At 46.1% G+C, this 13848-nt stretch overlaps 1 protein-coding gene across 4 annotated transcripts in view; it reads left to right on the top strand.

The window, feature by feature from the left end:
- fryl (furry homolog, like) overlaps positions 1–13787 on the top strand; it is a 40541-nt gene extending 26754 nt beyond the window's left edge. For 2 of the 4 annotated variants that reach the window (XM_011614535.2, XM_029828442.1), the window contains 19 exons: positions 23–117; positions 359–954; positions 1076–1344; positions 1423–1563; positions 2079–2279; positions 2366–2527; positions 2745–2819; positions 2985–3161; positions 3832–4032; positions 5055–5237; positions 6981–7447; positions 8633–8840; positions 8930–9079; positions 9176–9274; positions 10150–10218; positions 10589–10606; positions 11266–11376; positions 11987–12180; positions 12278–13787. In XM_011614535.2, the coding sequence (XP_011612837.2) occupies positions 23–117; positions 359–954; positions 1076–1344; positions 1423–1563; positions 2079–2279; positions 2366–2527; positions 2745–2819; positions 2985–3161; positions 3832–4032; positions 5055–5237; positions 6981–7447; positions 8633–8840; positions 8930–9079; positions 9176–9274; positions 10150–10218; positions 10589–10606; positions 11266–11376; positions 11987–12180; positions 12278–12518 (3657 nt within the window). In that variant the 3' untranslated portion in view covers positions 12519–13787. Of the gene's footprint in view, positions 1–22; positions 118–358; positions 955–1075; positions 1345–1422; positions 1564–2078; positions 2280–2365; positions 2528–2744; positions 2820–2984; positions 3162–3447; positions 3457–3831; positions 4033–5054; positions 5238–6980; positions 7448–8632; positions 8841–8929; positions 9080–9175; positions 9275–10149; positions 10219–10588; positions 10607–11265; positions 11377–11986; positions 12181–12277 lie in introns of all 4 variants that reach the window. The other 2 variants (XM_029828441.1, XM_029828443.1) reach the window with 2 other exon arrangements.
- The last annotated feature ends 61 nt before the right edge of the window (positions 13788–13848 follow it).

Raw genomic sequence — 13848 nt, 5'->3', positions numbered from 1 at the left:
GATTACAAGTTGTTCATTTTAGGGCTTTGTCATTGAACTGCTCCTGACGCTGGAATCTGGAATTGATACCCTAGCAGACGCAGTCAAAAACTATGACCTTCTGTCTGCCTTAGCTCAGTAAGTCTTTCTGTAGTTATTCTTATCATTTTCAAATACCAACTGTAAATTATCCATAGGCTTTGACGTTATAGCATTGCTGAAAAGGATCTCAACTGACTGTAGGCCAGAATTTGCATTAGTCAGCAAACCTGCATGACATAGACAATTAGTCCAGCAAGCAAAAGCAATTAAAGAAAGAAAAATAACTAACTGTATGATTAAAGCCATTGAGGCTTACAACATTTGTTTTTTCTCGTAGAACACCTACACGTGATCACTTCCTGGGGCCCAAATTTGCTGCCAACAGGAAGAGCACTGGTCAGTTGAACTTGAACAGCGGCGGGCTCTTCCAGTACGCCCACACTCGTAGCAATTCTCTTCGTACCAATCTGATTGGGGAAAGAAAAATCGACAGGAGAAGGAGCAACACCCTTGATGTAGCGGACCGGCTTGAAGGCAGCCACGGGAACTTGGCACGCACGCGCAGCTTATCATCGCTGGGTGGGGGAGGGGGTCCTGGAGTTGAAACCATCCCTCCAGTGGACCCCTCAAATTTGATGGCCACTGTGTTTTGGATTGCCACCTCATTGCTGGAGTCGGACTATGAGTTTGAATATCTGTTGGCTCTGCGGCTTCTTAACAAGCTGCTGGGGCAGTTGCCTCTGGACCGAGTGGATAGCAGAGAACACCTGGAGAAGGTTCTGGCAAAACTGAAATGGTACAGCTTCCCTGGCCTGCTGCAACTCTTCCTCAAGGGTTTTACATCCGCTTCTACTCAGGAGCTTACCATCCATCTGCTCAGCAAGCTCATCACCGTCTCAAAACACACACTCATAGACCCCTCACAAATGGCAGGTCAGTCTGTGTCCACAAAAATGGGTACATTATTTATCAATGCATAATTATCACTGCCATTATTATTATAATGAGAGGCTTTGCTAATTTTGTTTACTGTCTTCCTGGGACCGGTACACAGGTTTTCCTTTGAATATCCTGTGCCTCCTACCACATCTCATTCAGCACTTTGACAGTCCTACTCCATTCTGTAAGGAGACGGCTGACAAAATAGCCAAGGTGTGCACGGACGAGAAGTCGGCCACGCTCTCCAACTTGGCACACATGATGAGCCTTTACAGCACACACAGCTATTCCCGTGACTGCACCAACTGGATCAACGTGGTCTGTCGCTATCTCCACGATGCCTTTGCTGAGATAACCTTGAATCTGGTCACTTACTTAGCTGAGGTACTGAACTGAAGATCAAGATGTGACTGTTGGTCGTATTGCAGAAAATGTTGAACCGTTGTTTGTTTTCTCTCTCAGTTGCTGGAGAAGGGCCTTCCCAGCATGCAGCAGTCTTTGTTGCAGATCATTTACAGCCTGCTCAGTCATATTGACCTTTCTGCAGCCCCCGTCAAGCAGTTCAACCTGGAAATCATGAAGATCATTGGAAAATTTGTTCAGGTGAACTTACAGCAGCTACACATTTGCAGATATAACAACGCTGTGTGTTAACGTCTAAAATGATTTTCCTGATGTAAGTGGTGCTACGAAACAAACAGCTGGACTCTACAGAAACACATTTTTGATCTGAATGTGTGTATTATTTGTGATTCTAATATAACACACACTAATCTATTCATAACAATGCAACAATGGTGCTGTAGCTCTTTGTCAAAGCCTTTTTTCTGTACGTGACCCAGAACAATGTATGCATGTTAGTTACAGCTGGTGTAACAGTATTGCCTCAAGAAAATTCTTACCTGGTTTGTCAGCAGCGTTGCCCTTTGTAGAAGCCATTATGTTGGTGCACTCACAATTATACCTCTGTACACGTGTATGGTGAGCTTCGTTATCATGACCACATGGTTGGTGACATTAACACAGCTCATGGCTTTAAGATGCTGTCTCTGAACTTAAGTAGGAGGAAGTTGTTTATCCTTCTGAGTCCCTATTTGCATGTAAATGTGATTTTATAGAGTCCACACTGGAAGGAAGCCCAAAACATCCTGAAGTTGGTGGTTTCCCGCTCAGCCAGCCTTGTTGTCCCAGACGACGTGCAACGCTCCTACAGCACAGAATCCTGCGGCTCTCCAGAGATTGCCTTTACACGCATATTTAACAACGCATCAAAGGAGCTTCCTGGCAAAACCTTGGACTTCCACTTTGATATCTCAGAGGTCATTTCTGCCTCAAGTTTTCATAATAGTTTTTGCCTTCATTGATTGTTATTTTTGTGACTAACTGGCATCATTTGCCTCTACAGACACCAATCATAGGGCATAAATATGGAGACCAGCGTACAGCTGCAGGCCGGAACGGAAAGCCCCCTGTAATTGCGGTAACCAGGAGTACCTCTTCCACATCCTCTGGTTCCAACTCCAATGGACTGGTGCCAGTAAGCTGGAAGAGACCCCAACTCTCTCAGGTAACAGATACGACAATTTGGCAGGTTTTACATTTTACTTCTTAAAGACCTCGAGGAAATCTCACGGCGCAGAATAGTGCGTTCAGATTTTCAAATATTCAGAAGTGCTTTGTTTTCTTGGGGCATGTGTTCTGACCCAAAGATCAAATGGTTATGAAAGGGTTTTGTGGGAAACTGCTCACTGAGATGATTGTTCTCGCTTGTTGTCTTGTTACAGAGAAGAACCAGAGAGAGGCTGATGAATGTGCTGTCTCTATGTGGCCCAGAGTCTGGCATTCCCAAGAATCCATCTGTAAGACTCCTCTCCTACTCTAAAGCCTTAAAAAGATCTCAGTGAAATACTGCCGCTATTACTGTGTTGTCTGCTTTTCTTGCTATTCTCTTCTCAGCCTGATTGTAATTTCATTTATTCTGCACAAGATTTATATTACTTTGGGTTTTTTCCCTTCCGTTGCAGGTTGTGTTTTCATCTAGTGAGGATCTGGAATCTGTGGACCAGCAGACCAGTCTCATACCCACAGTGGAGGAGGTGGTGAGAGAGGAGGAGGTGCAGGGAGAGGACACTGGCAGTGAGCAGCAGTTTGGTGTCTTTAAGGATTTTGACTTCTTAGATGTGGAGTTGGAGGATGCTGAGGTGAGGGATTTTATTTACAATCATCCTTAAAATGCTCCTAATTTTAAAGTTGATTTACATTTTTTAAAAATTAAATGCAAACACAACATCACCACAAGATCTATTGCTTTCTCTCAAGTACCCGTATATATTTCACTTTTCACCGTTATGTTTGTACCTTATTGCATGTGTTTATGTCATTTCGGATTAACAGCGTTGATGTTTGTCCTGTCTGCTCTACTACAAAACATTGCGTATTGTCCTAAGTCTACTAACATACGTATTCCTTCTTTTCTCTTGCCACAAGGAGTTGCAGGTAAGTCTGTGGGCCAGAAGGTTTTTAGACACGTTACTCTTTACAGTGCCCTCATCTCATGTTTGTGTGTGTTAGACTCTGGCTTCTGTTATGGGGAAAACTTTATTAGGTCAATAGCTTGGCATCAATTTCATCCCTGAATGCTTCGAGCCGTGCCACTCATACACTCATGAGTGCTGCAAAAATTGTCATGTAGTGATGGAATTTGCCATAGCAATTAGATTACTCTCAGCAAATTGTGCAGCATTAGCGTCAGTCTTTTTGGGACAGATAATATGCATAATTAATTTATTTCCCTTATTTATTGGATTCATTCTTTCTAAAAATCAGCCGTTCCTCTTGTGTCTAACTGCTGTTTTCTTGGTTGTCCTGCAGGGGGAGAGCATGGACAACTTCAACTGGGGGGTGCGTCGTCGCTCCCTAGAGAGCATGGACAAAGGGGACACGCCGTCTTTGCAGGAGTGCCAGTACACAGGCAGCACGCCAAGCCTAAACCTCACCAACCACGAGGACACGGATGAATCATCTGAGGAGGAGGTACTGAGCGCTAGCCAGATTCTCACCCGCTCTGGCCTTGTAAGTCTCACTCTAATCAGGGGCCGTTACAAACCCAACCCACCATGCTCCTTACACAGCCCTCGATGGTGTGCGTGCGTGCGTGCGTGCGTGCATGTGTGTGCGGGCATATATTCAGCTGGACTTGCTGCCAGTTTGGACGAGGGCTAAGCGCTTGCTTCTCTGCTGGTGGTAGTTTCCCCTCAGTGCATTCCTTCTATTTCTAGTTTTATGCTGTTGTCCCTTTATCTGTTAATTATTGTTATTATGGTAAGTACAGTGTAGGAAGACATATATGAATAAAAGCGTTTGATTTACACAGAACCATTAAAGTCAAGTCATTGACAAATGGTTTTATTGTAAAAACAATGCTTTAGCTAATGGGATCATAAAGTCAGAAAAATAGCATTTTCCTTTGTTTTAATAAGTGCAGGGCTCCGTAATATTTGTCCTTATTTTGCTTTTTAAGTGCAGCACATTTGATGTCATATATCTAAATGCTTCAGACAATAATGGCAACATAATTCTTTCTGTCTTCTTCTTTTTTCTGATTTTGGCAAAACTGTTTGTTGTTACGCCACTAAATAAACAAGCAGTGCTAATTGATTAGCATGCAGCATCTACTGTATGAGTGTGGCTAAAAAGAATGAGTGTGCAAGCAATATTGTTGTTAGTTTTTAACTTATAGCACTTGAAAAGAGCACTAGAATATCAAATATGTGAGAATTTTATTTTAGAAATTGTCTTTATCTCACTTGTCATTCAACATTTGTTGAACTATAAAGTAAGTACCGGTACTCATTAAAGTCCAGTTAATATACAGAATAATGCTAAATGGTTCTGTTGTCCTGTTGAAAGACTGAATAAAATGTCCAGAAGTATCCTGAGTTAGTAATTAGCTTCTGCACTTATTTAATAAGCATCATTAGATATGGTTATATGGAAAGGTTTGCTGTCCTCGACACAGCGTTTCTACTTTAAAGAATCAAATTAGAACTTTTATCTTGACTGGGAAGTTAAACCAGTCCTTGTTTCTTTTGCAGCTGAACAGTGACTCTGCTACCGATGACACCGCCTCCAATCATGTGGACTCTCTGCAGGAGTCCTCCAGCAGCGCCCTGACGGAGGAGGCCACCGTCCTTCCATCTGTGCCATCTCTTCCTCGTCTAGATAGCCCCATTTTGGAGATTGTCCACTCGGACAGCGCCAGCAGCCAGCTACCTGAGGTGCGATCAATCGGGAGCATCGATAAGCTGTGGTTCTCGGGTGCTTTCTAGCTCGCCTCTTTTCCTGCCTGTCCTTTATCTGCTTCCGCTCAGTGTTGTGCTTGTCTGCCATGACAACAAATCGGCTCGCTACAGGGAGGTACGATGGGCTTCTATAGCTGTGTAGAAGTGCTTTTAGGTGAAAACAAGTGCTGCTGCTGCTGCGTGCTCCTCCCACTTCCTCTTATGTTCCTTTCCTCTGGGTGCAGGTGCTGAAACCAGACCTTGTGCTTTTGTTTTAAACTGATTTATGGGGTCACTGTATCATAACAAGGCTTGCTGGTTTGTCGGGGCTTGCTTCCTTTTGTGATTTTTGGGGTTGATATCAAAGCTCACCTCAGGTTAGCTGTTCCTGCTCAGCTCCAATAACACAACTGACCATTCCAACTAAACACTCCATTCATATTTTGAAATGGACCCCAGCTCCAAAATCTTCAGCGGAAGCATGTGTGAGTATAAGTCCATCATAGGTGGTGTGTTCACTTGCAGTTGACTGTCATGGCACCCAAAGGACCCTTTTCTATTTGCAGCCATATTAACAAAACCTCTTGTAATGAACAGCTTTGCTATTTTCTGCAACTGGTTTGTCATTTATACTAACAACAAGCAAAGCATGCTGTTTTGAGTGTGCACGTACAGTAAGATAAATGGCCCAACCTTTGACCCTCATTAGTGTTATACATATTGTTTGTTTATTAAAAAGGCCCTGCCCCTTGTCATCCTCCATGTAAATAATAAATGTAACTTTCTAGGAATTTTGAGACAGTGGTCTCAATATCAGTCCAAGGACGTGTCCCCCACCACAGCCTCAGCTCTTAGTGTAATGAGCCCCAGATAAAACCATCAATACTCTTACTCATTCCCTCCAGGATGGCCATGACCACTTTTAAAAGCTTTCTGTAATATAGCTGCTGCCGCTGTGATGCGCTGGCTGCCTGCCACACAGCTGCATCAGGTTTATGAATACATTTTTAAAAAGCAGCTCTTAATTAGGACTCATCTTTGCCCTCCTGGACAAGCTTTACATCCAAAAAGGCTACTTTACATGCAGAGTTTGCAAACAATGCTGATTCCTTCTGAGTAACACACGTTAGCTCTTTGAGCTAATTTAATCAAGGATAAATCTATAGCAAGACAGCATCCATGTGGGCTCTGTGGAGGATTTATGTTCCTAATGCACTCCATTATTTGTGTGCAGCCTATGTAGAACCGATAATAAATCAGTCCATACCATTATACCGTTCATCAGAGTATATCAAGCGTACCTGCTGTCCCTCATGTCTGATCGTTTCACAGCAGTTTTGCTGTTTTATCGGCCTTATGGCTTGGTTCTTTTAAAATGCCTTTTTAGAGACTTATTAATAGCAGCTTTTTTTTATTGATATTTTTTTCCCCTCTCTTCATGAACTTAAGTCTGCGGGGTGACAAAAATAGCACCACTCATAGTTCTCAACATTAGAGAAGTGCTGACTTAAGAGTTCCCCATATAGCTGAATGTTATATGTATAGGCATGTAGGATGTATAGCAGCCTCAGTTTATCCCATATGAGCTTTGGCAGTAGATCCGTGTAGAGCAAGTGTCGTTAAGCGCTGCCATTTTCATGACAAACGGGCGCCATCACTACTAAGTGGAACCGTTTTCGTGTCAGGTGTAAATTTGACTGCCATATTGCACAAGTGATCCCCCTCTGGATTGTGTCACAGGATGCTGTAAGCATGACAGCAGCAGATGAGCTGAGCAGCAGTGTGAGCGAGGACACGGGGTTCTGCAGCGCCCCCCCGCTGCCCTCTGATCCACAGGAGCTGTGTGACCTCACCGACTCACAGGAAACTCAGGATGTTCAGGAACCCCAAGACCCTCAGGAACCCCTGGAAATCCTAGACATTCAGGAGACCCATGAAACGGAGAGCATGCAGGACCCTCCGGACGACTTGGATCCAGCCCCCCCTCCTCCACTGGCCATAGACACTCCACCGGGGTCTCTGTATGAGGAGGAATCCCAGACAGGCTTGCCTCTGTCTCTGTCACTGCCCATGCTGCCAGGAATGGAGGTCGACCCAGACCCAGACGGCACCTGTGGCTCTTTGTGGGAGGCAAATGTGACCCAGGCCCTGAAGGAGCTGGATGAGCGCTGTGAGGAGGAAGAGGCTGACTTCTCTGATATCTCCAGGTAACACACGAGATCTGCTTTAGTTGTTGGTTTTTTACATAGAATCTGTCAGTTTCTATCTCCTATTCACTGGGTTGTCTTCTTTGAACTTGGATTGTATATCAGAATTGTATATACTGCCAAACAAGAATGAAACATTAACACACACACACACACACACACACACACACACACACACGTTCCACCTGGCAGGGATGGAGTGAGTGAAGTTTACCAGTGACATATTTTTGTTTGGTTGATGCTCTATTGTAATTCAATAGGTCAAAAATTGACGATACGAAGACTCCAGTAGTCTGTATGAAGGTACACTGTGTGGTCTTGTCCATGGGCATGGCTCCAGTGAGGGCGAATTGGCTCCAATCCACATTAAATGTCCCCTCTTCAAGGTGGGCCAATTCTGCCTTGAGGACGATGGCAAATTCAGGCGTTGAAAATATACAAAGGCAATATTAGGAAGGTCGATCTTAAAATCTTCCGGGGGATCACTCTAACCAAGGCGTTACACCTAACTTATCCACGTGCTCCCCTTCTGCAAGTGTTAAAGTACGTGTACTTCTGGTGATTGTCTGGATGCTAAACAGTTTAGCTGTTTTTTTATGGATCAGGGACTCTCCATCTAATGGAGTGCTGTTGCTCTGCCTGTTTGGTAAAAACGCAAGCGCGTGTGCGTGTGTGTGTGTGTGCGCGCACACGCGCTCGGGGTGTACAGCTCTCTGCAGTCCTGTGTGGGACGGGAGTGCAGTGCGCTAGCGCCGTTAGCAGATGCAGCACAGCCGAGCCGCAGGAAGAGTGAAGGAGAGAAAAAAAAAAAAGGGAAGCTGTAGTTTAGTCGAGAATGAGGATAGAAACCGTGTCCCCTGCAGCGCTTGGCACCGCGGGCTTTAGATTCTTGTATTCTGTCTGCTTCTTCAAGCTGTTTGGTCGGACTGGCCTGTGAGTATCTGGAGCTGGGAGAGAGATTTGCATGATGCTAGAATGCTAATGTCTCGTGTTGTTATACAAGAACACTGCAGCAAAATAGAGTTGTTATTACAAGTCCGGAGGCAGCGATCCGCTGACGTCAGGTTGTTTATTTACAAATTGCCAGATTGAGCATGCGTTTGTTTATGTTTGTCCTTTGGCGAAGACTGAGTGGAGTGGAAAGCATGTTAGGCTGTAGCTTATTGGCCCCTCTGTGTGTTTCAGTCAAGATGATGGTGACGCAGACTGCTTCCCAGAGATCCAGGCCTCTCCGCCCCCTTCGCCCTTCCTCTCTGCTATCCTGGCAGCATTCCAGCCCGTTGCCTATGACAACGAGGAGGACGCGTGGCGTTGCCATGTCAACCAAATGCTGTCAGATACCGACGGTTCCTCGGCTGTTTACACCTTCCACGTGTTCTCCAGACTATTTCAGGTAAATCTTTGTTGCAGCAACAGCGGCTCTGCACTGTCCCATCTGTGTTTGTTCTCTTGTTTTGAGTTTTACATCCTTGTTTATTGCAGAGCATGCAAAGAAAGTTCAGCTCCATTACACATTCATCCGTTCGCTTTCTGGGGGAAAAGCTCCAGAGGATGGGCAATCAGTTTCTCAGTTCTCTCGAGGTCATGACGTCGTGTTCGCAGTGTCCCACCGTGCTGCTGGACGCAGAGACGGTGAGACTATCCGACACATGGAGACGAGAATAAAACGCTAGCATTTTTATTTTCCAGCGTATAATAACCTGGGTGGTGTTTGTCGTGTTGTCGCAGCTGGTCTCTTGTGGGTTGTTGGAGACTCTGAAGTTTAGCGTGCTGGAGTTGCAGGAACATCTCGACACCTACAACAGCAAGAGAGAAGCAGCAGAGCATGTAAGTCCCCCCCAGGACAGAATCGCCTTGTTCTGGAATGGTGGCATATTATACAAAGTGATTCTGCATTACAGCCAGTTGTGACAGAACAAAGTGCATGATGGGAACCCGTCTCTCATCCGAGTCACATACGTTCAACCGGTCAAGTCTGAACTGATTTCCTTAAAGCCAAGTGTGTGTATGAGTCCATATGAGCCACATTTCTGCTGCTCCGTTTACATCAGGAAGGAGTCCCAAAACAATGTAGCATCCATGTCATTGTTTTACAGTGCAGATTTAGCTGGACATGCTCAGTCGGACCATTGGTGGCCTTAGACATGCAGTGCACACTCGAGCCTCCAATCTCAGGGCTCATGATCAACATTACTGATGTCATAGTCTTCCTTGGGGTCTTTAGCGCGATGTGGTGGGGATCCAGCCAAGTCATTAAATCCTTTAAGGTCCGGCTGAACTGCACTGCTCCAGTGTTACATGTGGCCGTATTCCCTGTCGAGGGGGATGAAACTACTTCTTGTTATTGTTAAATCACATAGAAAATCCCTGGCTGCGAGGGGGGAGGGGCTTAAGAGATGAGATTGCACAGGATTCTGGGGTGCAGGGGCACTAATTGAATGAGACTGCAACAGTCCCTGGAGGCTCACATGCCATCCTTTGCTGTGCTGAGGCCCGTTTTAATTTGCTAAGTACAACACACTTATATCCAAGCCTTAATTTTACACACACACACACACACACACACACACACACACACACACACACGTAGTTGTAGGTGACCAACTGAGAAGAAACGCTGCCAGAGCCCCTGCAGGCGCTCTTTTCCCCCTCCATTTTGAATTCTCTTATCTCTCATCCGCTCCTGTTTTCTTATCTCCTAGTGGCTGGAAAACTGCAGGAGAACCTTTGGCGACAGAGACAGCAGCCAGCGGCCCAACACTCACGCACAGGTAGGAGCAGACTCTCGACCTGCCTCGTCTCCTGCGCTTCGCGCATGTTTTCACAGAGGTGCTCTGAATCAAAGGGTTGGGTTTCCTGAATGGTAAATGTTGTATTTGTACCGGGGAGAGTCTCCACCCAGCACACGCAGAGGTCCTTTCCCTCCTGTGTCCTTCCTCCTGTGGCCTCTAGCATATCCTCTCTGTCCCTCCTCACAGGGAAGGGAAGATGATGTCCCACTCTTTGCCCCTCAGGTCACTGTGTCCCTGCTGCCATGTTTAAGCTCACTAATTCTTGGTCTTTCTCTCCTCCTGTTTTGTTTTTGTGTGTGTGTGTGTGTGTGTGTGTGTGCGCGTGTGACCTGCTCACCTTCTTGCTTAGCAAATGGAAAATCTAGCAGTAAGTGGTTCTCATATTACAGACTCTCAATAATCATCTGGATGTAAGAAAACTGTGATCACCTCATGTCTCCACGTCCCCGTCCCAGAACCTGCATCTGCCGCTGCATCTCTCTGTTTTGATTGGTCATATAACTGAGTTTAATCGCTGCCTTCCTCCCGTATCTTAATTTCCTCCCATCCTGCATTGCTTTCTCTGCGTTCTCCCGTTGCTGCATCCAGCCTGGTCGTCCGTGTCTAAGGTGCCGCCCGGGGAACCTGCTGCAGATAGAAGACGTGCAGCAGAGATTCTGGATGTCTGAAGATTAGATTGTCACTAGAATGAGATTAAGTTATACTGCATGCTTTAAAATCCAGCCGCTGTTGTGTTTTGTTTTCTTATTTTGACACGGCTCAACGTTACCTCTTCGCCTCAGCTTGTGCCAAAGGGAGCATCTGATGAGTTGGAGATGGATCATTTCCCCATTGAGAGCACTAATTCTTCTCATTGTACCGCTCACCTTTGGCCCAGACCAGATGACCTTTTGCTCATCTTAACCTTTTCATCCACCCCCACGTCTCTAACACAAGATCCCATGTGTCTAATCACCGTCACCAGCATCAGAGTGAGAGCAGGCCAGAGTGTAACGCAGCCTCGTGACTGTGTCTGTGTCTCCGCAGGAGCTGGAGTTGTGCCGCAGACTCTATAAGCTGCACTTTCAGCTGCTGCTGCTCTTCCAGGCGTACTGTAAGCTCATCGGCAAGGTGGACACCATCAAGAGACAGGCACAGGTGAGACGGCAGCCACGTGGCTGTCGACCGTGTTAAAGGAGAACGCCGTTCCCTCGGCGGGAACTCTGATGATGGAATAATTACCAGCTAATCTTTTATTCAGTAATTCTATATAATAGCCACTTTTGGCCCCAAAACACTCCAAACTCCCAAAAAGACGGAGCTGAATGTCTGTGGCTACATGGAAGACGTGCAGCTCTAAAGGATTTATGTTAAACGTAGAGAAGCGCTGGTTCCGTCTCTTCTACCAGAGTCAGAAACAGACAAATTGCATTATAAAACCAGCCGGAGCTTCTGTTTCCTGCTTTTTTACTGTAGAACAACCCTAACATTCCTGATTTCTGTCTATAGTGAAATGCGGAGGGAGCCGTGCCGTTTTAATTGTATAATATGAGCTGTCAGGGCCGAATGTGCAGCTGATCTATCACGGCTGCGTCTCGGCAGAGCTTAAATCGGATTAAAATAATGACATTATGTCATTTCTCCCCCTATATTGGATACTGCGGTCAGCTGTTCCAGTTACGGTGCCGTCGGCAGGTTTATTGTGCTGACCTTTGGCAACCATTGAGTGGACTCAACAGGTTCTGATGCGCCTTTCTCCAACCTAAAGGTGACCAACATGTCTGAAGATCTGACCATCCTGGAGAGCTGTTTGAAGGAGGCGGAAACGGGCCTCGACTGTCAGGAGGACGTGTGCATGCCAGACGCCGCGCAGACCAACACGGAGACAGCGATCCAGTCGCTGGTCGAAACTCTGAGGGGCAGAGACTTCAGCTCCGCCATCACTCAGGTCAAAGTGTTCAGGTAAGAAGGTTAAAATCCCGCTAAAGCTCCAGGAATCTTGGACACCCGGATCAGGGAACGTCTTTGACGCTGCGATGTCTTTTTATTTTGTCCTTAGGTCTCTGTGGCCAAACGACATCTTTGGCAGCGAGAAAGACGACGCGGTCCAGACGCTTCTGCACATCTACTTCCGTCACCAGACCCTGGGTCAGACGGGCTGCGTGGCGGTGGTGGGGCCCAGCAGGGATCTGTCTCAGGCCAGCAGCCGCCTCATGGAGCTCAACCTGCAGATCCGCGAGGCTCTAAGTCAGGCGCAGGCAGGCCAGCCTCGGGACACCGTGGTCAGCACCGGACTGTGAAGCTGCGGTGCTGCCTGGACGCCTGGACAACCCCCCCTCCCCCAACACACACCTATAAAGGGCTAAAAGATGCGCGTGAATAACTGTGACTCCCTAATATATACAATTACACGTATGAATGCTTAAAACCTAACATCTGTCCCACAATCAGCCAACATGCAAAATTCAGTTGCAATAAGTCGTGCTGGTGTTAGGAGGGAATATGAGGAAATGTTTGTTTTTGGGTTGGTTTTATTGGGGGGTTTTTGTTTGTTTTTTTTTTTGTTTTTTTTGCTTGATCTGACCTGAAGGGCTCATCTCAGCGGAGACAGAATGTTAGATAGTCCAAAGGAGGCGTCATATAGCAAACAAAATCTGCATGCTTGAAAGGAAAAAAAAGCACTGCAAGAATATTTTTTTTGAGAAATGTATTTTTTATTAGAGCTAACATCCTAGGTTGTAAATGTGAGGATATTTAACATATAATTGTAACCCTGTGGGAAGCGTTTGCCTTCAGGCTGTGTAAAAAGACAAATATCTGTTTAATAATCCGAGGAACCCTCTTCACACAACTCACTCTTTAACCAAATAAGTAGCTGCCTTTAGAAACTCTTGACTGTGTGATATCTCCTGCTATACGCTCAAACGCATATGATAGCGCACGCACACACACACACACACGTGCAGACTGGCTACAGCTCTTTATGGCAACATAACTTATTATACTCTGTATATATTTTAGAAAATGTATAGTGTAAAACCAGTATTTTTCCCCTTGTACTTTTGTGTAATGCACTGTCCATCCACACAGGATGTCTGTATAAAGCTAACGTGATGAGAGAAAACTGAGATGAGGTTTGAGTCATTCGTGATCTGCTCCACACACTTCCAAACTTCCCAGAGGCGACTTCGGCGCCGGGTCGTGGTCTCACGGAGGCGGGCCGGGCTCATTCTGGGACATGGCGACGCGGCCCACGTCTCCTGCTGGACCACGCCCGTCCGAGTCACGTGCATTCCTTCTGTCAGCGTCTTCCCCCCCACCTGGACCGTGCCCACGTCGGTCTCTCCTCCGGAGCAGAGCAGCTCTGGTTGAAGCTCTGAAACCTCATGGTGGCACATTGCAACAGTGGCTGCACTCATGCCACAGCCCTGTTATTCCCTCCTGCTTGTCTGGTACATTCAAATGCTGTCATTTCATGTCCCTGAAAGGTGTTTTACTGTAGAAGTGCATTCTTTTTCTTTCACTCACATACCAGCCTTCTCTGAATCAATAAAAGCCTAATTCAGTACGAGCTCTGGTCCTTATTTACAGCACCGTCCTCCAGTTTAAAGGGTCGTCTCAGGAGACTTG

Source organism: Takifugu rubripes, chromosome 20, assembly GCF_901000725.2.
Source record: "Takifugu rubripes chromosome 20, fTakRub1.2, whole genome shotgun sequence".
NCBI classification, from domain to species: domain Eukaryota; kingdom Metazoa; phylum Chordata; class Actinopteri; order Tetraodontiformes; family Tetraodontidae; genus Takifugu; species Takifugu rubripes.
The sequence above is the reverse complement of the archived record's forward strand: the minus strand, read 5'-3'. Positions and strand labels throughout refer to the sequence as shown.